Genomic DNA, 27,440 nt, shown 5'->3' on the forward strand with positions numbered 1-27,440 from the left:
GCTCGTGTACCTTCCAACGACCGCTGACTTGAAGGTCCTGAAGGAAAGCTCCCCATCCTTCTAGAGACGCATCCGTCGTCACCACTACAGGAGCCGCTCTTGCCAGAAACGTCAGACCTGGAGATACATTTCCTTTTTGTGTCCACCACTCCGCTGCCTGTACCATCACTGGTGTCACCCATATTGGGTCGTCTAAGGATCCCTCCGCTTGACACCATTGGAGATCGATCTGCTCCTGCCATGGGCGCATTCTTAACCTGCAGTAAGGCACCAGGGGAATACAAGATGACATCGTGCCCAGCAAGGATTTGTACATGCAGACTGAAAGAGACTTTCTTTTTACAAAGTCTTGGAAGAGGGACACAATCCTCAGTTGCCTTTCTTCGGAGGAAAACGCCTTGTTGCAGTCTGTGTCTAATATTGCCCCCAGAAATGTGATCACTTTTGTTGGGTGGAGGTTTGATTTTCCCTCGTGGAGAGTCAATCCCAGTTTGGCGAACAAGTCTATGCAGGCCTGTGTTGACGCTCTGGCTTGTACTTTCGATGGTGCTTTGACTACCAGTCGTCGAGGTAAGGAAATATTTGATGTTTTTGCTTCCTCAACACAGCCGCTACTGGAGCCAGGCATTTCGTGAATACTCTTGGTGCTGACTTCAAGCCGAATGGCAGTACTCTGAGTTGGAAATGTCTTCCGGCTACTAAGAACCGAAGGTACTGTCTGTGTGCGGAATGGATCGGCACGTGGAAATACGCGTCTTGTAGGTCTGATGTAGTCATATGATCTCCTGGGTTTAATAACGGAAGGATGTCCTGCAGAGACACCATCCTGAAAGATTGCTTCTTGAGATAGGTGTTTAAGGATCTGAGATCCAGAAAGGGGCGCCATTGGAACTTGTTTTTCTTGACAAGTAAAACCCCTTGTTTTCCTGGGCTTTCGGTACCGGTTCTATTGCTCCCTTTCGGAGCATTGTCCGAATCTCCTGCCGGAGTTGATGCAGATGATTGGCTCTCTAGTGCATCGGTGGCGTACAAGGGGGCGTTTGAAGAAATTCTAGGGTGTGACCGAATTGAACAATTTTGAGGACCCATTGGTCCGTTGTTATTTGTAGCCAACTGTGAAGATAGTGAGCAATCTTTCCACCAAGGGGAGCATCTGACATAGCCGGAAGATGGAGGTTGTCATTGCCGACGGATGTTGTCCTTCCTCTGACGGCCACCCCGTCCTCTTGGAGTTGATTTTGTATATCGTCCTGATTGACGCCGACTGTACTGTTGACGGTAAGGCTGCGATGAGGCCGAATAAGAAGAATATCTACCTTGTTGATATCCTCTGCTATACGAGGAATGCCCTCTACCCCTGGAGCCACGAAAAGGGTTTTTTCTGTATTGCAGTGTCCCCAAAGCATTCTCCGTATCAGTATCCTTCTTAATACTCTGCAGAGTATCATCGAATTGCTTCTCAAATAGATCTTCTCCATTGACACGGAGGTCTAAAATCTGGTTTTGCACCTCCGGCCTAAACACAGTTGCTCGCAGCCATCCTTGCCTGCGCAGGACTGCTGCTCCTCCCAAGGATCTAAAAGCTGTGGTCGCTATATCCATAGCGCAGTCTATGACTTCAGCTGAAGTCCTCTCCCCTTCCAGGAGAATCTACTTCGCCTCCTGCTTCTCTGGTTCCGGCACCTGGTTAATGTATGGAGACAGGTCAAACCACATTTACCTGTCGTACCTTCCCAAGATAGCGAGGTCATTAGCTGCTTTCACCAGCAGAGCCGACATTAAGGAAAAACGTTTTCCTGCATTATCCAACCTTCTGCCCTCTCTGTCCGGAGGTGTTGTGATCAGAGCAGATGGGTTCCTGGATTTCTGCTGTGCCGCCAGATCAATCACAGAATCCGGTTTGGGATGACCCAAAAGGCAAGCTGGAGCATCAATAGGTGCCTTATACTTTGTATCTAGTCTGGCCAGAACCGGCGTCACCGTAACTGGCGTCTCCATGACTTTTAATCCTGCCTCCCAAATATGAGACACTATAGGCAGGGATCGCACGAATTTGCGATACGAGTCCTTGAAATCGTATAAAAAGTATTCCGCTTTCTCCTCAGTCATGGAGAGTGCAAATCTCTTAGTGGCTCTTTCCATCAAAATATGAAAACCACCAATGTCCACCGGTGGAGAATCTACTGGCCTGGGCGTAGAAGTTGAAGGTGAGGGGATGAGATAGAATACACTAAATATTTGATTAGGGTCAGAGGCCTGGAGTTTAAAGACTAATCGGGATATGCAGCCCCACAAACTCAAAGCTAATACATACTATATAGGCCGTAGTCTTAGAATAAAGAGCAACACATGAAAAGACCAAACAAAGACTTCTCAAGAAATACAACAAATTTGTATGGATTCCCATCACTCACCATTCCAGGTGACATGCTTCATCATCTGGGTCTCCTTTAACAGGGCTAACACTCCACCCTAATGATGGAGGAGCCCAAAGATGTTTTCAAAGTTCGTTAATACAGATGTGAGCAGATGTTATTTGTGGAGTGTATGGGAAGAGTAGTGCAGTGCAAAAATATAAAGTGATTTCTAAAATTGAAGCGTTATCAGACATCAAGTTTATTTTTGTCTGAAACGTACAATGATTAAAAACAGTGCAGAAGTGGATGGTCTATTTATGCTATCATATTTTTTCATGCCATTCTTTGATGACCAGATAATACTATCCAGAAGTAACAAAGATCTGATAGCGTACATTCTGATCTCTAATCCATTTAGATTCAATCCTATCTGTAACTTGAAACCGTTCTCGCCCTGTAGATAGAGGCAAATACGTCAATAAGGCTCGTAAACTACATATCCCATGACCTCTTGGGCACTTCTGTAGTTCAACGCATGATCGCTCGAGAAGCTGATCGAATTCTCGCATCATTGAGATCTCGCGAGGTAACGCGAAGCGTTTGGCGTTCCTATAAACAGAAACATTCCCGGTAATCGGGACCTCCCCGACGGCTTAGATGACAGCCTGAGGTACCGACAGAAAGGTATGGTGAGCTAACAACGAACTCGACCTTTTAAGTTGACGCTATTTAAGAAAGTGTGCGAATGCGATTAGATCTATATTTGCAAATTAATGCGTAGTTTAATAACGGGTCAAAAAATTACGTTTGGGGCTTATAGTCTCTCTTTAGCATACGACTGCTGCTATACTTGCAGTATTATTGAGACCCGGGCTGCACAAAGAGCACGAGCGATGACGCTCTTTAACATAGGGCCTTCCAAATCTAGGCGAGAATGTGAATGAGAACGAGCACATGAGCAATTGGGATTTAAACTCCTTTTACAAGGTATGAGATGATCTTGCATGACAATATGTACGATCAGAGTGCACATAAGGTATAAATCCCCTGAATACAATCATAAGGGGTTTCAAAGAGCTATGAGTGAGTATTGCTGAGTAATAGGGGCTCCTTTTGATCTTGTGGACATATAGCTCTGTGGTTTTAAATGTATAGGAAGAATAATTCATTAACTGAATTGATGTTTGGTGTTATGTTTTCTTCCTAGAGCGGTGCCTCCTTTGCCCTGAGCTTGTTGCCAGGTGGGGTGAGGCCTTTCCTCCATACTCTTGAGGTAAGGGGGTGCTTCATGTAAACCCATTGATTGGGTGTACGGGATGGTTAATATTAAGCACTTGATTAATAATATGTTTTTTCCTTCCAAGACTCTCTGTTGCACACACCTCTTGTTTCTTTTTAGATTGTCCAAGAGGTCGAAGGAATCATTACTGTGTAAAGACTATTCCACGGAATATCCTTTTACAGTATTTATATTATTTTTTTTCACTGTTTGCAGTAGCAGCTAAATTATCTATTATCTGTTATCTCCTGGTACTTGACCTGCAATTGCGAAGGGCTACTCGCAAACCCATACTCGTCATCTTCCTCCTCCGAAATCTTCCTTTTCCAGCAGGTGAGATGGCACCAATGGAAAGACCTTGCTCGGAGATGTAACCTCTGGTGTTATAGGCTTTTTCCAAGGTACCAATCTTTTCTCTGGTGTTCTTTCCCTCGTCGACGAGCCAGTCGACGTGATTCCCATCGCCGTCGTCGACCAAGTAATCGTCGTCGACGCCACCGTCGACGTTGTAGTCACCGTCGACCCTGTCCTTGTCGACGCTCCCGTCGACGTAGTCGTCCTCGTCGAAGTTCCCATCGTCGACGCTGCCGTCGTCGACGCTGCCCTCGACGATGCGCTCGTCGACGCTCTCACGATATCAACGTCGACTGTGAAATCGTCGACGCTGTTTTCTCACCAGCTTTAACACCATCTTTCTTCGTCGACGAAGCAGATGTTTTTGTCGTCGACGATGACATCTTTTTCGTCGACGAGTGCTGAAACACTACCTTTCTCCTCAGAAGGCGCAGAGGAAGTCCGCTTGATGGTAATCTTGACTTTTTGAGGCGATTTTGGTGGATCTGAGGCGGATTTTACTTGTTTCACCTCAGAAGCAGAACCCTTCTTCCCCTTAGCTTTAACTGAAGGGGATTTTGAGGGACTGCACCCTGAAGACCCTGCGGTGGTCTTTTTTGGGGCCTTCTCAGGTCTTTCTCCCGAGGAATGTGTCTGAGGAGATCTACTTCTCTTCTGAGATCTCTTAGACGCCACAGACTCCTCCTCACTCTCACTTGAGAGGATTTCTTTCCTGGCTTTAACCTTCTGGAGCCAGATCAGCAGCCTTCCCTCACGATCCCTCAAGGTTTTATTCGAAAAGGTTCGACATACCTTACAATCTGCTGCCTTATGGTCTGGATAGAGGCAGTAGATGCAATCTTTGTGAGGGTCATCTGTATAAAGCCTCTTTTTAGCGCAGGTGGAACAAGCTCTAAATAATCCCTTTTTTTCCTTCTCAGACATGGTAGATGAAGAAGGAACTCCAATAAGAAGAAATTAGATGATGAGAGACCTCAAATCTCAGTCAAAATACTGTTGAAATAAAGAGTTTGAGCAGAGCTCAAAGGAGACTCCCTAGCACAACGTGCGGTAGAAAAATCTGAGGGGCAGAAGGTTCTCTCCGGAGTGTTCTAGAGGGGGAGGAGCTGATTGGTTCAGGGAAAAGTTTGGGCCTTTTTTACATAACAAAGGCCATGGGTTGCAAAAGGGAAATGGGCCTAGGCCTCTTTACAGTTTGCTATACTACTAAGCATTGCTTTTTTATATACCGGAGACTCCCGTCTCGACGACGGGGAATGATTCAGGCATGTGAATCTATGAAAGTTCCAATACTGGAGTAAAAGGGTATTATTAGTGCTACAAAGCTATATAAACATCACAGAGAAACAAAAGTAACAGAAGGCATGAAGGAATGTTGGAGGTTGGGAACTGATCAAAGGCATGGGCTACAGAAGTACCCTATAACAAGAGGCGGAAGAACCACAATTTTCTAATTTTTTATTTCTTATTTGAAAAAATGAAACACTTTCCCACAGAACTGGGAAAGGGACGGAGGGCATACCAAGTTGAAGGCCAGCTTGACAAACAAGAAATTGGAAGTCGTTTAATCACAACATAGAACTTCTAGTGGTTAAACTTGGAGTACCTACCGACGCTGAGAAGCCCTTCTATGAAGTCCTCTGTCACGGCAGGAAGAGGGAGTCGGAAAATGTCATAGAGAACTTCAAGTAGACCTTTCTAAACAGTAGTACAAAAAAATCTTAATTTTAAAGAATAAAAATGCACTGCACAATATAAAAATAAAACAATATAAATAACAGGATTGTTGCTGAGTTTAGAACACTTTCAACAAACTGTATGTATTTGTAAGCAGCAACTGCATGCTCATTACTGATTGCCAATATATATATATATGAATGGAAGAGAAACCATTTACTATCCCAAGCAATGAACAGACAAAGGTTAATCGAAATTTTCTTCTACTAATTCTAAATAATTACCCAAAAATGTTGTTAATTTCACTTAGTTTATCTTGCTTTAAAACGGAACAAAACTGACTGAGAATAAAATGACTTGCACGATAAAATTACTGCTCGAAGTAGCCACCGGAGGAATCAAACTGTGCAACATTTAAAATCTATGGAATTCACCGTAATTTTATAAATTTCATGAAATATGATAATTTGATAAATGTCACAAGCCTAATACCCATTCGCATGGGCCTAATTCAGACCTGTTTAAAGATCAAATAAAATTGGGATTTTTCTGACTGTTTTATAACCCAGCATGCAGAGATGATCTTGAAGACCGGAATAGCTACTTACTGATGGTAGTTCTGCAGCTTGAAGTATTTTTTGGCTTCACATGCTGAGCATTATTCCGCCATCTAATGGTTAGGTCCGGAATAATCTCCTTCTCTCTCTTTCTCTCTCTCACTCACTCTCTCTCTCTCTCCCTATCTCTCTCCCTACCTCCCTCCCTATATGTCCCTCGCTCCGCTCTCTATTTCTTTTCTCCACCCGCCCACGGTATCTAGGGACTGAATCTTGATAGGTGAATAAAACGACTCTGGCTAGATGATCTGGAGACCGGCCTTTGAAGATTTTAGTGTTGGAAATTGCTAGTTTGTAAACTGTACTTTGCCTGCAGTCACATTTCTCAGTTAGACATGCATTTTTCAGCATTTAGGCTGTAAAAGTGGTGAAGTGTTCTGAATTCAGGTAGAACAACAAATAGTGGGAGAGAGAAAGAAAACGAAGTGCATACATCAGGCAGTGTATTTTCAAAAGAGATTTCACTTTGAAAGATTCCAGACAAGCATGAATCCCTGGTTCCTTCACCCATGAGTAGTAAGACAGTATCAAACTATTGTGTCAAGAAAGTCCTTTTCCGTAACGTGACTGTAGGCCTCTCACTTGGAGGATCGGTCTGTTTGTTGTGTTGGTTCTAAACCTTTAGAACTACACTAAGTTGTTATGGAAGGAGTGCAAATAGCAAAGTTTTGGAAACATTAGCACATGATGTAGCATCCAGACTCCAGCTGACTCATTATTCTCCTGACACACCAGACCATCTATCAATGTTTGTCAACACAAATATCACAGAACTTCTAATTGCACAAGCATGTGCCTCAGGCTGGACCAAGGTTTCAGGGTGACATTTTCTTGTGGACAAAATCAAAGCAATGAAGATGTGGGAAACATGTAAAAATCTCTGCAAGTAAAACAAGATTTTTAAAGTAAACGTTTTGAGTGACATTTGGCGCCGCACCCATGCGCGGTCTGGTTCCTGGCGCACATAGCTATGGTTGCAGCGCACAGAGATCCTCCACTGCCGCACACAGAGGAAAAAAATTAGAGGGAACATTGCTCTTGATACCCATCCATTTGTGCAACAACTACTCCCTCCCAAGCAGCCGCTTCCTTCGCTCGACGAAACCTCATTGGTGAACCCCCCACCTCCCTCCCGCTGCACTTAGCCTACGTATTCCTGTGGTCACACAGGATGTCGGGAGTGCAGAGTACCAGAGAAGGGCGCCAGTGGTGCCCAGGTTCAGGGATTTGGGGGGGGTACCATGGGCCCTACTGCAAGCATCAAAATGCCCCCTCCCCGTTTTGCTCGCAAACCCAATGTGTGAAGCTTGGGTCCCAGGGAGGTCTCCCTTGTCCTCTTTCTGACTTTAGGCGCCCGCCAGTGCATGCTTTTAGTGTTTCCTGGGTGAACAACCAGATCCTGCCCTGGGGTCTATGCCTTTGATGCGTTTTGTTTAAGTCGCTGAATGTCACACATGTAGCTTTAATGAGACTCCGCACCCAGAGAGTGCGTGGTTTACTCCCTAGCCCCCGGTTTTATTTTAGTTTGACACCCAGGTGGTTCTCTCATGGCCACGGGTGCAGCTTGTGATGCTGATGTGTCACTAGGAGTAGCTAGGACAGTTTTAGGTAACTATGATGACAGAAATCAGGGGGGTAGGTATCAGTCATGCAGCAGGTGCAGTGGCACCAAAGCCCGCCGCTCCCAAGATATGACTGTTTTATTACTCTACCGATCACGGAAGGGGGAGGGACAATGTAGCCCTGTTTGAGTTAGGGTAGTGGTTCTTTTGGTACTGAAAGGAGAGGCTGATAAAACGAGAAGGCTGAAGAAATTTAACGGGGTGGACTTGCTGTGCCCCATCTCTACCACCGGCATGCCCCCCTAACAACCAACTCCATCTGAAATCCAGGTTCATGCCAGGCGCACAATCGTGAGGCGCCCTAGGACTCTACTTAACCATTTGCCTGCAGAGCGGCACAACCCGGGTGTATGTATGACCCTGGCACTGCCCTTGCTTACGTTAAGAGCCTTGTGTGCTCGAGAGCAAGTACCACTTCTCTCGGATCAGGAGGTGCGCTAGTTCCTCTTTGGTCAATCTCTGTCTAGACTTTTCCTTTCTTTTACCCTCTCGTTTTGAAACATCCTGCGGTCAAATGCAGTCACAGGCCAAGCGCATCTTGCAGCTGTCTTTCTTCCTGCTGCACTGTCTCCCTCTCCGCTATTCCCAAACGCTGGCCTGCGTCCCTTGGCAGACACGTGGGGGCAAAGGGCACACCTGTCAGGTCTGAGACTTGTGTGGTTTGTTTATTTTAGAATGGCGTCTGGTTCACGCGTTGCTGCGCGAAATGAGCGCCAATTTTGGCGCTGTAACGCCTTCAAATGCATTACATGTAATGTGTGGACTTACTTTTCAGCGCATGCAGTACGCAGTTGGCACAGGCTAGTCATTTTTGAGAGCTATACAATATATTCACCTTAGAATCTTTTTTTTTGTTGAATATTTTTATTTGTCAACAAGACGGCACAAACAACAACAACAAAATACAAAGCAATAAAGCTACTCATTAATAACAAAGAAAAACAGAAAGTAGTTTTCTAATAACATCAATCCAAGTTCGTGTCATATACATTCAAATATAAGACTTTAAATTAATCAGAGAATGAACGCCCCTCACATTTGCCAAAGCATATTCCATTGCCTAGATGTCCTTAATCAGCATCCACCAACTACTTATAAGTGGAGGGTTCGAACCGATCCAAACTCTAGCAATTACCAGTCTAGCTATTACCAACAAAACCAAAAGTAACCGGTTCTGTCTATAATTGAAATTTTCGGGACCCAACATAATATCTCTAACAGTGAGGGAGAGATCTATCCCCAACTTTTGAGAACATATCTGGCCCACCTGCTGCCAAAACCTGTCTAGTTTAGAACAAGTTACAAACATGTGTGATATTGGCTGCAAAAATATTGCATCTGGGGCATTTTACTCGAGTGCTGCTAGAACCTGCAGAAGCCCACTTTGCTATTCTCTCATGAGTGTAGTAGAGAAAATAGGAAGTAAGAAGATGTTGCATACCTAAGTTAGTAGCATATACAGATTTCTTAAATACACTTAAACTTTGTTCAACATTGTTTACCGTAACCTCCGCTCCCAATATTTGGCTCAACCTTTCGACTAGTTTGTTACTATCCCCTTTTCTGTAGCTAATGAACATTTTATACATAAGACTTATCATAGATTTAACTTCATCCTGATAAAGATTATCCCATATCTCTGACTTGGTTATATGTCAAAAAGTAATTTTTGCTTTGTAAATATTTTAAAAACATATGCCCGGTAAATTTGAACAATAGTTGTAAAATCTCAAAAGAAAAAACCCTATAATCATATAAATCTCCAAGTGTTGTATTACCAAAATTAGCCCATCGTTTACTTGTGATATCCTGAAAGATCTCCAGTAAAATTGGATTACCCCACAAAGGGAGTCTATCATGATAACATAAGTCACATCTAGTCAAGATAGCGTTCCAAATAAACGTAGTATCCCATAGGGTCTTAAATTTAACCTGCTTAAAAAAATTAGGATAATTGATTTTGTACAAATACATTAAGCTGTTTTCTGCCAGCATCAATTGGTGGAAAAAAGTAGTGCATGATTTAATAAGCTTCGAAAGCGACCTGCAAATGCAAACCAAATACATAATAAAATCTGGGAAATCTATTCCGCCTTGATCGAAGGGGCATTAGAGTAAGTTAACTGCTCTCCGTGCCTTCTTATAGCCCCAGATGAAACCACTAAAGCGACCTTCTAATCTTTTAAAAAAAATATTTAAAACTCGCAAAGGGATAGGTCTAATGAGGTACAAGGATTTCGGCAGTATTTTCACTTTAATAATATTAGCCAGGCCAATGATGCCAATAGGAAGTTTGTGTTATATTTTCAACAGATTGGCCGTATCTCTAAACAAAAACTCATAATTCAGAGAAACTATAAAATTAATCTGTGAGGATAATAGTATTTGAGTTTTGTTAGTATTAAGTTTATATACAGCTATTGCGCCAAACCTAGCTGCTTCGTCTTCGATTTGTCTCATTGCTCTAACTGGTTTGGTTGCGAAAAACGCTATATCGTCTGCATAGGCGATAACTTTGAATGACATTACACCCTGTCATAATGGTATGATTTGAAGGTTAGTCTGTAGTGCATAAATAAATGGTTCAATATAAAGGGCAAATAAAAGGGGAGAAAGCAGAAAACCTTGAAAGACATCCTATTGTATCCCTAAATACATTCATTTTGCTTGCGGTTTGTCATATAAGGCCAAAGTCCACTGTTTAAAAAGATTCTTTATCCCCATTTTTGCCAAAACCGCCCATAGAAACTTCCAATTATCTATATCCACCGTAGTAATAAGTTACTATATTTAAAAACAGAGCATTGATTTTTTTAAGGCTGTTTCACTGTGTTCCCGGTAATTCCAACCTTTCAGCATGATTAGAGTGTGTGAGAAACCTTAATTGCGCGCTGTGCCTGACACCGAGAATTTTGTAGTAAAGTGTACCATTCAGGCCATGTAATTGTCCACTATCGACCTGTCAGAAGGGAAAATTATCCTGTCAAAGCAGCACATTAAGAGCGTTCACACAGAATAATACATTAGTACACATCGGCGGCCAGGCTGATGGGCTGACAGCGCATCTTCCGTTTCCGCCCCCCCTCACTCTGTTGACTTCAACTGGTGATCTATTTTTATTGAAGTTTGTTTTTGAGCTTCCCATTCAATTAACCCACACGGAGATATTTTACCCCGCTTCGGTTCTTTGACCCTGAAATCCACCAAACACCTGACCTGAGTGATGTAGCCTTGGTTATATTTTGCTGGATTTTCTGCCATCTCAGTTACATAGTTGTAACATCATAGTACACCAGTGCTGTGTTACAAGGACTCTTTGCTAAATCAAAGTCCCAGAAAGTGTAGACATGCATCTGTTCTGCGGTCTCAAGACTGTAATAGCACTGAGAATCTTATTCCTTTACAGTGACGGGGTATCTCTTGAGTAGCAACACCTTCGACCCAATGTACTGTTCTAAAGTTCTGCAGCTTCGATAAAGTGCCTTAGTTCTGGATTGCAGAGTTGAACCTGGTGGCAGCCAGAATTCACAAAAGCCAAATTACTGCTAGAGGGAAGTTGTTTCCATGAATAGTTTCCTTGAGAGCTCACACTCTACCTCTGCCTTTCCTATAAGTCACCGACCTCTTGAGTTTCTCGATTTCCTTCCTTGCAGAGGCCAGTGTGAGGTGGCAGGTGTCATATTGGGAAGACAGGATTGCTGTCCTGGTGAGCTGAAAATCCAAAACCTAATTGGGTGGCTGCATCTAGACATGCAACTTTTGATGGCCCGTTGGGATTGGCGATGAGTTCCCAAGAGTAGGCATTACCCAGGAGGCATTTGGTGGCACAGTCAGAAGGAAGCATTGTTTTTGCTTTGCTGTCAAACCCAGCCACTGCATCTAGGAGGCCTAGGACATTTGATGACTGCAACATGGTTCATCCATTATAGACGTATCCCTGTACGAGAGAGAGGGCGGGAGAGAAGAGAACGAGAAGAGAGAAGAGAAGAGAAGAGAGAGAGAGAGAGAAGAGAGAAGAGAAGAGAAATGAGAAGACAGAACGAGAGAGAGAAAGAGAAAGAGAGAGAAAGAATGAAAGAAAGAGAAAGATAGAAAAAGAGAGAAAAAGAGAAAAAGAGAGAGAGAGAGATGTCCCTGCCACTTGCAGAGGAGCGCATTGTTGGTGCAGCTCCTGTTACTATACTGGTTGGTTGAAGTATCAATTTACATTTACATTTACATTTACTTCAAAAGGAAGATCGGGGTCGGTGACTGCACACAACAGCAGTATGGTGTCTCCCAACGCCTGTGCCAACAGAATTCTTTCCTTTTTCCCTTCCTGCTAGTGTTATTCGAATTGCAGTAAAAAAAAGGTAGAAATGCTGGGGAGCCATGTTTACCGCAGGACACTGTGAAATGCACATATTTAGTTCTACACAGTACAACAAGCATTGAAAATGCAATAGGTCTCGCCTTTGATTAAGGTAAAGCGATTTGCTTTGCTATACAATACCATTAGCAAAGCAAATGGCTTTAACGTAATCAATACTTGTTTTTCTGGGCATCAACCATTTGGGTTTAAACCCCTCCTTGTGCAACATCAGACTTATGTCCCGGAAATCCCTCGATGCAGTCATCATCATCAGACTCATTTTTTTTATTTAATCTTTTATTCTCGTCAGTGTTCTGTTGGGTTGCGTTTGTACAAACACCTCTATCGGTGGAGGTAGGTGGGTTGGTTGCATATGAATCAGATAATTCTCCAAGATGGAAAACTACACCTACAGGTAAGTAACAACTAGTTTTGCAGCATGAATCTATTCCGGATTCACATGCTGTGCATCGATTACAGAGCGTTGTTTTATCTTGTGGGTAGGCTGGGTCTTTAGCGTGTGTTTACAAACAAATGTTTCAGTACTCTTTATCTCCCTTCTGTCTCCCTGTTGAGCTGAATGTCCATGCAGTAATGTTTTGTGAAGGTATGTACCGATGACCATATAGCAGCTGCACAAATGTCTTTCAGTGCTACACTGCCTAGGAAGGAGAGTGTTCATCCTTTTGTTCTTTGTTAAATGCGCTTTTGGCCAATACAATACTGTATTGTTTGTATTATCCATCTTGCGATTAATCCTTTGGTTACTTGGAGTCCCTTTCCAGAAGTCTTCCAGATCCAGCCTGATGCCTGGGATATTCAACGGTAAGGAATCTGCATCTAGTGGTCTCTAGCAGATCAGTACTGTCCATTAGTATGGAGATGGCAATTAAATTGGACAGACAGCCCTATTTTTTATGGAATCCTGTTTGATTCAAGAGGATAATCCCTCGTTCATTGGCCCAGGCCTCAAGGTCAGTCAACAGTAAACTTACAAAGTATTTAGCTCAATCAATGCAATCACTCAATAATTGTTGGGTTTTGTGGAATCCCCTTTATAGATTGGGTAGATTATCAAGCCTCTTCAGGACTCAGGAAGATCTTTTGTCTGTAGGATGTGTCTATAGAGCACGGTAAGGCTATCAGCCCGTAGCGAAGAATCCATTTTAAATAGGGCCTAGGGTAGCCAGTTCGGGCCTGGCACACATTCAGTGCATGATTTGGAGATGATTTTCTGGATGTCTTTACTAGTGAAGCTAATTGGGCACATAACGGATCGGCTATGGTCCATAAAAGCATCAATTTTGCCACTGGGCATGGTCGAATTTGAGGGGTTCGCAAGCTGCACGCTGTCTTTAGCTTAGTTTTGGATGACTTTGCACACAAAGTATAGGCTCTCCTACCAAATATGTGTGTCGGATGGTACATGAATTGTATGATGATTGGTACCCTGCTGCAAAGAAGAGGTTTGCTAAATAGGTCGCCCTATCCTCTTCGCTGATATCTGCATTGTTGGATTTCCACAGACTATGCTCTTTTATATTGGTGATTCACCAGAAGCTTGCTGTATCTTTATTCTAACTGGCACAAATAAGCTTTGCCCAGTAATCATCGTAGGTTGCTTTTTTGAACGTCCCGAGTTCCATTTTTAGTTTGTTCCTCTCACGTTTTATTGCCACTTTTAACACTGGACATTGTGGAGTGGTTCTTAGTTGCTGCATCAACCTGTTCACGACCTTCTTAGAGTATCTCACCTCAGGGGGAAACTACTCTTTTGCAGTCAGGGCGTAGCCTTTATTGCAGATTTTCCTGCAGTATTGCCTTAGGATGAAACTTGGGAGGTCCATCCAGCTGCCTTAAGGGGCCTCCAAATCTGAGAAATTTTGTAAAAAAGTTCTGCATCTCATCCTCTTCAGGTTCGTAGTATGAGTGTCATACAAGGAAACATATGACTCAGAGTAGGGTGATAATGTGTTATGACATTTCGGTGCACTCCTGACTTGGTTCCCTGGGTGGGTTGTTGGCCCTCGATTGCAATAGCCATGGCTTATCATTCCACTTTTTAAATGTTACTTTTTAGGGGGAGCTGGGTTTCCTAGCTCCACGCACCAGTCATTACTCTGGTTGTGCAAATGGGAGAGGAAAGACTCTGGGGTCGTGTCTTCCATACCCAGCAAGCAGCCTACTGCACTTGCCAGGCCTTATCTTGCAGGGCACCTTGGCAATGGAGTCAAGGACCAATTCTCAGTAGATCCAGGGGAACCATCCAGGGTCCACCAGCAGGTCCAGTGACCCAACTGTTCCTGAGGGACTATAAGGGAGCCAGCTCCACTGGCCCTGGTGAGGCCCATGCTAGTCCAGCTAGCCAGCTAGATACAAAGTCTTGCAAGTCTTGCTGTGCATCAGAAGGCTTCTCGTTCCCGTTAGGCAGTCTTACCCCGTCCTCATTCCCAGGTCCAGCGTAGTCTCTCTTTTGTTTAAAGGGTTCTAACTGGGGGTGTTAAGTTTTAGAAACCTGGCCAGTCCAAGGGTACCACATTACTCCCCCCATCCCAAATCTCTTTCACAGCCTTCTGGGACAATGCAAAAGGAAAATGCTACTTATCCAGTATGAATCTGTTCTTGGCATGTAGATCTGTTGATTCATATGCTTTGCATAAGTCTGCCATCTAGTGTTCAGTCCGTATGTTTGCACTTTGTTTTTCTGAGAAGAAGTATTTTCCAGTCACGATGTAGGCCACTCCTCCTTTCGGTGATAGTGCGCATAGGCATCAACTCCATTGTCAGATTGTTTCCACAGAGGGCAAGAATGGAGTTACTAAGAGTAGAATAGAGATGTCCATGTGTATGTATCTAAGTATGATATTACTGCAGCAGGTATAGGTATCCGGGGAGGCGGGCGGGCACATGTGAATCTACAGCTCTACATGCCAAGAACAGGTGCATACTGGGTAAGTAGCATTTTCTGTTCGAGGCATTTGAGCTGTAGATCGCATGCTTTGCATAGACTATACAGCAGTAATCTCCCAAAGCAGTGGCTACCCTGTAGCTGGTGCAGTGGTTTGAAAGAGTGTATGAATAACTGTCTGCCCTACATTAGCTTGCGGTCTTGCTAACACATCTACACAATAGTGTTTTGTGAATGTGTGAGGTGCAGACCATGTTGCAGCTTTACAGGTGTCGGCTATAGGAATGTTTCCTAAGAAAGCAAAGAAGCCCCCAGTTTGCGAGTGGAATGCGCTCTAGGGGGAAATTGGTAAAGTCCTTCATGCTTTTGCATAGTATGTCTGAATACATTTGACTATCCACCGTGCAATACCTGATTTAGAAATGGGATTGCCTTTGTGAGGTAGAGCAAAAGCAACAAAAAGTTATTTAGTTTTACGAAAAGGCTTTGTTCTTTCTATGTAATAGAGTAGTGCTCGTTTAACATCTAAGGTGTGTAGAGCACATTCTGCCTCAGAATCTGGTTGAGGAAAGAACACAGGAAACTTAACAGATTGGATGATGTGGAAGTGAGATATTACTTTGGGTAGAAATGTAGGGTTAGTGTGAAGAACCACTTTGGTGTACTTGTAAAAATGGTTCTTCTATGGTTAGTGCCTGAAGCTCACCCACGCTCCTCAGCGATGTGATAGCAATGAGGAAAGCTACTTTCCAAGTGAGAAATTGCAGTTCACATTTATGCAATGGCTCAAAAGGTGAACCCATTATTCTGGTGAGAAAAATATTAGGATTCCACATTGGGGCAGGTGGAAGTCTTGGGGGAATAACTCTTTTGAGTCCTTCCAAAAAGGCCTTAATAACAGGCACCCAGGTATGCGAGATGTAAGCGTATAGATTTGTATGCTAAGTTTGACTTGGTAAATGCAGTAAATAGCAAATGATATTTTAAACTGAAGCATCAAGCAGGTGGATTTGGTTGTTGTGGCAATAAATAACAAACTGCTTCCATTTTGCTGCATAGCAAGTTCTTGTAGTAGTTCATCTAGCTTCTTTAATAATGTTCATGCAGTCTGGCAGAAGATTGAGACAGCCAAACTTTATGACTTCAGGTGCCAGATCACTAGGTTGAGATGTCTGGGATCTGGGTGCCTTATCTCTCCACAGCTCTGCGTGAGTAGATTGGATGTCAGATGTTTTTGATAAGGAACTACTGAGAGCTTCAACATGGTGGTGAACCAAGGTTGACAGGCCCATGTGGGAGCTACTAGGATTAGGGGCGTTTGCCTGACCTTCCGAACCACTAGTGGAATGAGTGGGAGAGGCGGAACAGCGTAGGCAAATATCCCTGACCAGTTCATCCATAGTGCATTGCCTTTGGACAATGGGTGTGGATATCTAGAGGCAAAGCTTGGACATTTTGCGTTTTGGTGTGTGGAGAACAGATCTATGTCTGGGAAGCCCCACATCTGAAAGAACGTGAGGAGAAGTTGAGGGTGGATTTCCCACTCGTGAATCTGTTGTCTCTGCCTGCTGAGCAGATCTGCCATCTGATGGTCTACTCCAGGAAGGTGTTCTGTTAGGAGATAGATTTTGTGAAGTAGGGGCCACCCCTAAATGGCCTGCGCAAGGTCTGACAGTTGGAGAGAGTGTGTCTCTCCTGTTTCTGTATATAATACATGGCTGTCATGTTGTTTGTGCGTAGCATGACAGCTTTGCCTAGAAGGTGAGTTTGAAAGGTTTTGAGCGCTAGAAATGCAGCTCGGAGCTCTAGATGATTTATGTGAAGTTACTTTTGCTGCTGGCTTCGCATGCCCTGAATTGTGAGAGTTTGGAGATGAGCTCCCCAACCAGTGAGCGATGCGTCTGCTGTTAGAACTGTCTGTTGAACTTGGTCGATGAAGGGCCTCCCTTCGGAAAGGTTTTGTGGATTCCACCACTGCAGAGAGCGAAGAGTGTGGCTGTCTACCAACACTAGATCTGATAATTGATCCTGAGACTGATTCCACTGATATGCTAAGCATTCCTGAAGGGGACGCATTTGAAGTCTTGAATAGGGATTTATTAAAATGCAAGACGCCATCATTCCTAGTAACTGCATGAATACTCGAGCAGGTAATGAGTGGTGAGGCTGGAACTGGAAAACTAGAGCCTGAATGTTGCGGATTCTGGCTGTACTGGGACAGGCTAAAGCTTTTTGTGTATCAAGGGTGGCTTCCAAGTATATTTGCGTGTTGGAGGGTTGGAGATGGGACTTGGACAGATTTACTGTGAATCCGAGATCGTGGAGCAGCTGTACTGTTTTGTGAGTGTGTTGTACACAATTTGCCTGTGAACTGGCTTTGATGAGCCAATCGTCTAAGTATGGGAAGATGTGAAAATGTCTTCGCAGATGAGCTGCGACTCCTGCCAGGCATTTGTTGAATACTCTGGGTGCAGTGGTGACTCCGAATGGAAGCACTTTTAACTGGTAATGTTGCCCCCTACCATAAACCTGAGATATTTGCGATGACCGGGATGTATTGGAATATGGAAGTACTTGTGAAAATGGTCTGATTGGATATACAGATTTAGGTCTCTAAGGTATAGGCTTGAGAGAGCCGGGCTTTTTGGGTATGAGAAAGTATAGGGAGTATACGCCAGCCCCTTGATAGTGTAATGGGACTGGCTCCAAAGCTCCTTTCTGCAATAGAGAGAGAACTTCTTGTTTTAGAAGGTTCAAATGCTCTTGTGACAATTTGTGTGATCTTGGCGGAATGTTTGGGGGATTGTCAATAAGCTCCAGGCAATAACGAGATCTGATTATTTGTAGAACCCATTTGTCTTAATTATTGTATTACAGACGGGTAGAAATTTAGAAAGACATCCTCCGACAGCCTAGATTGGAAGGGAACTGCAGAGGCCCAATAAGTTTTGCAACCTCTGTATCCTCCTTCATTTTTTCCAAAGAAGTATCTACTACAGGTCCGAAGGTGTTCTTTATCGAAGGGTAGATTTAAAATGGAAGCTTGGACTTCGGGTTCATACCCTGAAATTCTGAACCAGGCGTGTCTTCTTAAAAGAATGCTAGTGTTGACTGTGCGAGCTGCAGTATCAGCTGTATATAAAGCACATCTAATGTATGTATTAGAAATGAGGTTTCCTTCCTGAATTAAATCATTTGCTTTATTATCATGTTCGCCTGGCAATAATTGGACCAATTTTTCCAGCTCGCGGTAATGAACGCTGCAATAACGTGCTAAAAGAGCCTGGCCGTTGGCAATACGGCAGTGATTGGCAGCCTGTGCAGCTACTCTCTTTTGCCCAAGGCATATATAAGTTTGGATTCTTTATCGGGAGGAGGGGCATCTCTTGTGGTTTGAGAATTAGCTCTTTTACGAGCGTTGGAGACCACTAGGGAGTCTAAGGGAACTTGACCCTTGATGTTGATTGGGTCTGTAGCTGCCGGCTTATATTTGTCTACTCTGGGTGTGACAATCTTCGCACGCGCAGGGTCCTTAAAAATGTTGTCTGCGTGTTTGAGCACACCCTTGAGCATGGGCATTGTGTGTGTTGCTCTTTGAGAATAACTTACGGTCTCAAAGAGAAAATCCTCTTCAAGGGCCTCTTTGTGAAGTTGGACCCCATGGTATTCGGCAGCCCTATTAAGTAACTCTATGTACCCTACATTGTCTGATGGAGAGAGTTTTGAAGGGTATAAATTTGGATCATTGTCTGTATTAGGATCTGCATTGTGGTCAGTCCAGGATCAGGACTTATGTCTCCTGGTACCTCCCCATCCCCATCTTTGTTATCTTGGTGGTCAGGTGACTGTGGTAGTGGTGAATTTGTAGGAGTAATTAACAAATGTGGGTCAAGTGTAAGTGGAGTAGGAGAAGGATTAGTATCAACATTTTTTCTTTTTAAGTGGAATGTGGTAAGCTTCCTCCTCTCTGGCTTCTGTTTAACTGGCAGTTTTACGTGAATATGTCCAGTTTTTGGATTAATCACTAGTTCTTTCTATTTCGGGTCCATTTTGGAAGGTGGGATGTCAAAACGAGGTTCATTGGATAGGGAGGAGCTGTTTTGTCTTTCGGCACTAGAATTTACAGTGCTGAAGGGTTCGGCTCCAAGGCTTTCGGATGAGAAGATTTAGGTTTCAGTGCCGAAGGGATGGTCATGATGACATGTTTGGATTTCTGTGCTGAAGGTTTTGGTTCAGTGCCCGAATTAGGCCGACTTGATCCCAAGCCAGAAGGCTTCGATGTGTGTTTTGGTGCCAAGCCCGAAGTCAGGGCGTTTGAAACCTGATCTCAGTGTCGACTTTGGCCCGAAGGCAGAGCAGGGCCCGGAGCCTTTTTCTTCAGCACATTTTGGGGAAGGGTAATATCAGTACCCCTGTACGCTGACTGTCAATTGCACTTGTGTTGTATGTTGATTTTAAACCTAAAACTTACTTAGTTCTTTGTTTTGCTCGATTGCACTAAAACAGCGCCTGAGGGGGAAGATCAAAATCCCTACTCAGCGTCACTGCACCCACGTGACTCGGGGCCACGCCCACCCGCGTAGCCACGCCCATTCCAGGAAGTAGAAAAACGCCGCGCTCGCTCTAAGCCGGTGTTGACCAGCTAAGTACCCTGAGGCGGAAGCCGGGGTGTCTGTGTTGCTGCTAGACTAGCGCATTTTTTAAAAATTGTCAATTGCACTTGTGTTGTATGTTGATTTTAAACCTAAAACTTACTTAGTTCCTTGTTTTGCTCGATTGCACTAAAACAGCGCCTGAGGGGGAAGATCAAAATCCCTACTCAGCGTCACTGCACCCACGTGACTCGGGGCCACGCCCACCCGCGTAGCCACGCCCACTCTATCTCCTCCTTATCATGCTCACTTCTCGACAGCGCAGCGGTCGAGCGCAGCGGGCACACCATCAGCACGCCGAAGACACGCAAAAGACTAGCCCGTCTGTGCCCGTCCGTGCCAGGACGGGGCACGAGGCCGAGGCTCTCATTCCTACTTCACCCCCTAGGCTGGTAAGAACATCTTCCGCTCTGAAAGCGTTGCGCCCTACCCCCAATCTGAGTTGCTCTATGTTTAACCTTCATAAAGTTGGAACTCATGTTTGCTCCGAATGTAAGCTATCTACCACCATATATCAACCTCACCCGACTCATCTAGGAGACACAGGAAATGCAAACTGTTACTTAAAAACGTGCCGCCAACTTATGTTTTTTATAGCACAAATTGTCGATCACTGCCCAAGCATAAGCATGATATATTTAATCTCCTCACCGAAAAAAGCCCTAGTGCTCTTTTCTTAACTGAGACATGGCTGCATGACAGCGCCGGCCCGGATGTTGCTATTGCCCTCCCCGATAACTATGCCATTGTCAGAATAGACAGGGAAAAACAGGTAGGGGGTGGGATAGCTATCATCTTTAACAGAGAACTCAAATGCACTTTGGAATCTGTATCGCTTCCAGACTGTGAAGCGGGTCTTTTTAAAATCGCTTTGAACCCCAATTTTACAATGTCAGGCCTTCTGATTTATCGACCTCCAGGCAACCCTTCAAAATGGGTATCAAACTTTGCAAATCTTATTACTCCCTACTATATGTCATCAAGCAATTTTTCCTTGCTGGGTGATTTAAATCTGCATCTAGAAGATTCCACCATTCCCTCATGCTCTAATCTGTTGGAAGACTTAGCAGCACTAAATTTGTCTATAAAAATTTTTAGCCCCACTCACATAGCGGGCCACCTGTTGGACCCTATAATATCCAACATCAGGGAACTTACGTGCATTGCCACCTTACCCTCCGGCTGGTCCGACCACCATCTTATTAATTTTAGCATTACCCTTCCACCTTCCCCCAGTTTGGAACAAAACACTGACGCCACATACAGAAAAAATTGGAAGTCAGTAGACATTGATGCATTAAATGCGGCACTAAAACAAAACCCTCCAAGCCTAAACTCCTACATGGACTGCGTAGCAACTGAAACACAAAACTGGCTAACAAATGCAGCAAACAAATGTCTGCCTTCTACTCGCACCAAAGGGAGTAGGCATCGCCCTCCGGCCCCATGGTTTAATGACAGCCTTAAAATTGAAAAGTCAAAATGTAAAGTACTAGAACGCAAATGGCGTAAAAAGTACGACCCCAATGCTAAAAGATGCTATCATGAAGCCAGGAATCATTATCACACTGCCTGCACAAAAGCAAGAGCTGCTTTTGTCTCTAAAACAATTATCGAAGCAACTAACATGCCTAAAACTCTTTTTTCCAAAGTCAAGGATTTGGCAGGCGCACATACCACAGCTGCTGCACCCCCACTAAGCACACAACAATGCCAGGCGTTAGCATGCTTCTTTACTGAGAAAATCGATAAAATTATCTCAGACATTAAGACAAAAATTTTGGATCCAGACCTTCCCCCTACTTCTGACCCAATATTGACTCAACCCACTTCTCTAGGTGAAAATTTACTGGAATCCTGGCCGGCTCTTTCAATAGAGAAATTGAAAGAAATCTTAAAAACTGTCAAATCCGGCTCCCCTAGGGACCCCATCCCTATCAAAATTATTAAAAAATTGGATGACCAGTGTTTGGAAATCATTGCCAATCTCCTAAACTCATCCCTCGACCTCGCCACTGTCCCTGCGTTATGGAAGCACGCCATGGTGACACCCCTTCTGAAAAAGCCAACCGCCAACCCAGAAATACTGGCCAATTATAGGCCCATATCTCTGCTCCCAGCTTTTTCTAAATGTCTTGAGAGACACGTACACTCTACTTTAGCCACTTTTGCAGAAGAAAACTCCCTACTCCATCCTTCGCAATCTGGTTTCAGGGCTGGTTTCTCGACTGAAACCGCACTATTAGGTGTCACTGAACACATCAGAAAACTGCTTGACCAAGGCCAGACTGTCGCACTAGTGTTATTGGACCTAAGTGCGGCGTTCGACACCATCTCCCATGAAACTCTCATTAAAGAGCTATATTCAAATGGTGTAAGAGGAAAGGCTCTGGATTGGATCAAATCTTTCCTGGCAAATAGAACCTTTCAGATCGCATCTGCACAAGCCGTGTCAGATACCCTACCTGCATCACATGGAGTGCCTCAGGGGTCCATCCTGAGCCCTCTATTTTTTAATATTTATCTTAAACCTCTGGCCGATCTTGTTGAAAAGTTAGGTCTAACGCTTATGAACTACGCCGACGATACCCAAATCATTTTTTCCCTATCTGAATCTTGTCCCCACTCTCCTTCGTTACTTAAGGAAGGATTATCAAAAATATTGAACTGGATGACAACAAACCAGTTAAAACTGAACGGTGACAAGACGGAAATACTGATTTTGAGAAAGGACCAAGCTCTCTGGAACCCTGCACATTGGCCGGACCAGATGGGCGCTTTTCCTACCCCAGTGTCCCATGCTCGAAATTTGGGCTTTATACTGGACAATGCCTTATCCATGAACAAACAGGCCAGCAAAGTAACCGGCCTTTGTCTCACCATAGCTAAATGGTTGAGGAAGATCCTGTGGATGCTGCCAGTGTCAACGCAAAAGACCGTAGTCAATGCCCTTATCACATCAAGGCTTGACTACGGCAACATCCTCTATTTGGGCGCAAACAAATCTGTGATCGGACGACTACAGGTAGCGCAAAATGCTGCGGTCAGACTCCTCTGCAATATTCCGAAGAACTCTGGAGTCTCGAACCATCGTCGGATTCTTCATTGGCTCAGGATCGAGAGCAGAATCAGTTTCAAGGCCCTGAACTACATGTTCAGAATAAAAGCAGGAACAGCACCAAAATATCTCCAATCTCTTGCCTGCCTCTATACGCCCAAGAGAAACCTTCGGTCACAGACAGCAGCCCGTTTCTGCATACCAAGGTTTAAACGCGCAAGAACAGGTGGCAGATCTTTTGCCTATCTGGGACCCTCCCTTTGGAACACGCTTCCCCCTTGTATCCGGAAGGAAGAAAACTACTGTAGGTTCAGAAAGCTTGTAAAGACCTGGCTGTATGAACAATAACCACTTTAACAGTCACCTCTTTTTTTCTGCCCTCAATCTTGCTGTGTCTAGGCGCCGGGAAACCCTTTTTGGGTAGCTGTTGCGCCCTATAAATTGATAAAATAAAATAATAAAATAAGTGGAATGCCTTCTTCCATGTCGGAGTCGGCTTCGAACACAGAAATGTGTTCCTCCTCTTCCTCAACTCCTTTGCGTCGAAGACTTCATGGTCGAAATCTCCTCCGAAGAGAGCAAGACGATCATGGAGCATCTTCTTGGATCGAAAAGATCCGCATGCGTCGCAGTCCTGTTCGTTGTGTTCGGGGGATGGACACAAGTTGCACACTTTGTGAAAGTCGGTGCGCTGATACTTTACAACACACCCAGGACAGAATTTGAATGGAGTCTGTTCCATCTACTGCAAGCTGACCTGACGCAACGGCCCTCCACAAATTTTCCGATCAAAGATTTTGAACCAATATGATACGCGGAGAATGGTAAACACGATGGAGAATCAAAACTATTGAGGGGAACCCGTGAAACGGTGTAGAACTAGAGCGCAGCAATTCATGTCCGAACCAGATGGCGGAAAAAAACTATCTAACAATGGAGTCGATGGCCATTCTCACTATCACCGAAAGGGGGAGTTCACTTACCTTGTGACTGGAAAATACTTGTTCGAAGAAAAACAAAGTGCAAAGATCCGGACCCAACACTAGATGGCAGACTTATGCAAAGTATGTGAGGTACAGCTCACATGCCTCGAACAGATGACTTTTGTGGAAAGAGTTATTTCTGAGAGCATCAGCTCTATCTGAGCTGCCAAATCTGCCTGATTACTTCCCCCAAAACTTCAAAGGTGAGCCTCTCCTGTGCTGGCTCAAGAGGTCCGGCACTCCTGCTTTGTTTCTGTGGGCCTGAGCTGTCACAGCCAATGTACAGTGTGACAAGCTAATTAACTGATGCAGATTTCCCCACTACCGATTTTTTCCCAGGAACTGGGCTGAGCACTGTTAACACCTTGGCTGCTGTGACTTTTCCCCTCCTGTGCTACAAAGTAAGATTTATCATTGTTCATGACGAGCTCAGCTCGTCATAAGCACAGCTCCACTGTGCCTCATGACGAGCTGAGCTCGTCATGAGCATGGAAGGGGTTAATATCTCTATTGGGTGGGAAGGCCTTTGATCCTCCTAAGGGGGAGCAGAGAAATTAACTTGGCCTAATCAAAGAGATGTAATCTGATTATGAGCTGGGCCAGAAAAATATAACTAGCCTACACGTGTCTGAAGTAGGGTAGCTATGTTAGTGGCAGTAAATCTATAATTGCAGTGCATATTTACCCTTAGAATGGTACGTCACCAGAACCTGTGGGCCTAAGTAGAGAGAAACTGCACTTTAGTGCAGGTTTCTCGAATAACGATTAATACAGTGTAAGTACCTCAGACATTTAGTAAGCACTACAGAACTTAACTATGAATGCCCACCCCAGCTCAGTGCTAACCCCGCAAAAGTGGCTTCTGAGACAAGCTATCTGTGCGCGCATTAATGTTTATGGGTAACCGGTACAGAGCATCCCACACTAGCTGTGCAGCAGTATCCATACCTTAAAAAGGCAGACACCGGCAGTTAGTACTATCAGTACTGAGTATGAGACTCAGGTGGTGAGACTAGCTCTCTGTAAAACTCCAATAACCGGGAAGTCAAATGCAAAAAACTAGGGCGACTGAATGGGCGGCATAGTGGAGAGGTCTTTCCATGGACACCCTTGAATGATGGGACAAAATATAAATATATAATACCAAAGTCTTTTGGGCTCACTAGAATGCAGTATTAGTATGAAGCCTGGCTCTGGACTGCCTAAGTCATTGTAAGCACAGTGGTCGCTTTATAAAGCACTGGTACCAGATACACAGCACCAGCGCCTCCCAGAAAGCATGCCGGTTATGCGATTAGTTTTAGATCTCAAAGTTATCTAAGAGGTGTCTTTATTAAATGAGCCAGAAAATAATCATAGGATGTAAACTGACTGACATAGGAGCTTAAAAAGGAAAATGCTACTTACCAGTATGCATCTCTTCTTGGCATGTAAAGCTGCAGATTATTACACTGTGCATTAGATCGCCACCTGGTATTGGGCTCAGATGATTGCATGTTGTTGTCTTGGAAGAAGTCTTTGTAGTCACGAGATAGGCGACTCCTCCCTTGGACGATAGTGCGCATGGGCATCAGCTCCATCCTTAGATTGTTTTTCGCCATGATGGGAAATGATGGAGTTAGTAGAAATAAAGAAGGGATATCTAATTAAGATAGAACTGGAACAGATACAGGCCTCGGGGAGGCAGGAGGGCGTGTAAGAATCTGCAGCTCTACATGCCAAGGAACAGATGCATACTGGTAAGTCGCATTTTCCGTTCGAGGCATATGAGCTGCAGATTTTACACTATGCATCGATTGTACAGTAGTGTCTCCCCTAGCGGTGGTCACCTGTATCTGTTGCAGTAGTTTGAAAGAGTTATGAGGACAGCTTGGCCTACTGCAGCTTGCTGTTTAGCTTGCACATCAACACAATAGTGTTTAGTAAAGGTGTGTGTTGTAGACCATGATGCTGCCTTGCAGAGGTCTTCTAGGGGAATGCTCCCTAAGAAAGCCATGGAGGCTCTTAGTTTGCGTGTGAAATGCGCTCTAGGAGGAACTGTTAATGTACGTTTTGCTTTGTGATAGCATATTTGTATACATTTTACAATCCACCTTGCAATTCCTGCTTTAGAGATGGGGTTGCCTTTATGTGGTGGAGAGAAAGCTACAAACAGTTGCTTTGTTTTACGAAAGGATTTGGTCCTATCAATGTAATAGAGAACAGCTCTTTTTACGTCTAGTGTGTGTAGAGCTGTTTCTGCTACAGAGTCTGGGTTTTTTGAAAAAACACTGGCAGCTCTACTGATTGATTTAGATGAAAAGGAGTAATGACTTTTGGCAGGAATTTAGGGTTAGTACGTAGAACCACTTTGTTTCGGTGTAATTGTAACAATGGTTCTTGTATTGTGAAAGCTTGAATCTCACTAACTCTCCTAAGAGAGATAATAGCAATAAGGAAAGCTGTTTTCCATGTGAGAAATTGGAGTTCACACTTATGTAAAGGTTCAAAAGGGGGCCCCATGAGCCTTGTGAGGACAATGTTTAGGTTCCACACTGGAGAGGGTGGAAATCTAGGAGGAATAATTATCTTTAATCCTTCAATAAAAGCTTTAATTGCAGGTACTCTAAATAACGACATATGTTGTCTGTTTTGTAGATATGCTGCAGTAGCTGCAAGATGTAATCTTATGGATGAATATGCTAGATTACATCTTTGTAGATGGAGAAGGTAGCAGATGATATTCTGTATGGAAGCATCTAAAGGATCAATTTAATTATTAGTGCATTAAATGGCAAATCTCTTCTATTTTGCAGCATAGCAAGCTCCAGTAGTAGGTCTGCTGGCTTCTTTAACGATATTTATACAGTCTAGTGGCAGGTTAAGGTAACCAAACTCTAAGACTTCAGAAGACATATCGCCAGATTCAGATGACTTGGATCTGGATGTCTGATGTCTCCATGGTTCTGCGTTAGCATGGATGGTGTCAGACACAGTCTTTGGTATGGAACTAGAGAGAGTTCCAGCAGTGTGGTGAACCACGGTTGACGTGCCTATGTGGGAGCTACTAGGATGAGTTTGAGAGACTGTTGTCTCAGCTTGCGTACTACTCGTGGTATTGGTGGAAAAGCGTACGCAAATCTGCCGGAACCAGTTCATTCATATCGCATTGCCCTTGGACAGCCGGTGTAGAAACCTGGTGGCAAAAGTTGGGCATTTTGAGTTTTCGTGTGTGGCAAACAGATCTATGTCTGGATGTCCCCATTTGTGAAAGAATGGTAGAAGAACTTGCAGATGTAGTTCCCATTTGTGAATCTGTTGTGTCTGACGACTTAACTGATCTGCTATCTGATTGTGAACTCCTGGAAGGTGTTCTGCAAGGAGATATATGTTTTGTGGTATGGCTCATCTCCAACTGTTCTGAGCGAGCTGGGACAGTTACAGGGAATGAATGCCTCCTTGTTTTTAGGTCGAAGCACGACCTGCATTCAATGCGAAGCATTGATTGCTGTCAGCTTCGACAACTATTGTCATCCGTATTTGGGAATGTGGACACGACTCAGACGCGCGCTTTTGCAGTCTCAGTTTTGACCGCGGGAGCGC

General features: G+C 44.1%; 1 protein-coding gene across 2 annotated transcripts in view; it reads right to left on the reverse strand.

The window, feature by feature from the left end:
- Positions 1-27,440, reverse strand: part of RICTOR (RPTOR independent companion of MTOR complex 2) — a 1,569,237-nt gene that overhangs the window by 1,222,344 nt on the left and 319,453 nt on the right. For both annotated transcript variants that reach the window (XM_086960557.1, XM_086960556.1), the window contains exon 12: positions 5,601-5,688. In XM_086960557.1, coding sequence (XP_086816683.1) covers positions 5,601-5,688 — 88 coding nt within the window. The remainder of the gene's footprint in view (positions 1-5,600; positions 5,689-27,440) is intronic.

This window comes from Lissotriton vulgaris, chromosome 3_1 (genome assembly GCF_964263255.1).
Source record: "Lissotriton vulgaris chromosome 3_1, aLisVul1.2, whole genome shotgun sequence".
NCBI classification, from domain to species: Eukaryota; Metazoa; Chordata; class Amphibia; order Caudata; family Salamandridae; genus Lissotriton; species Lissotriton vulgaris.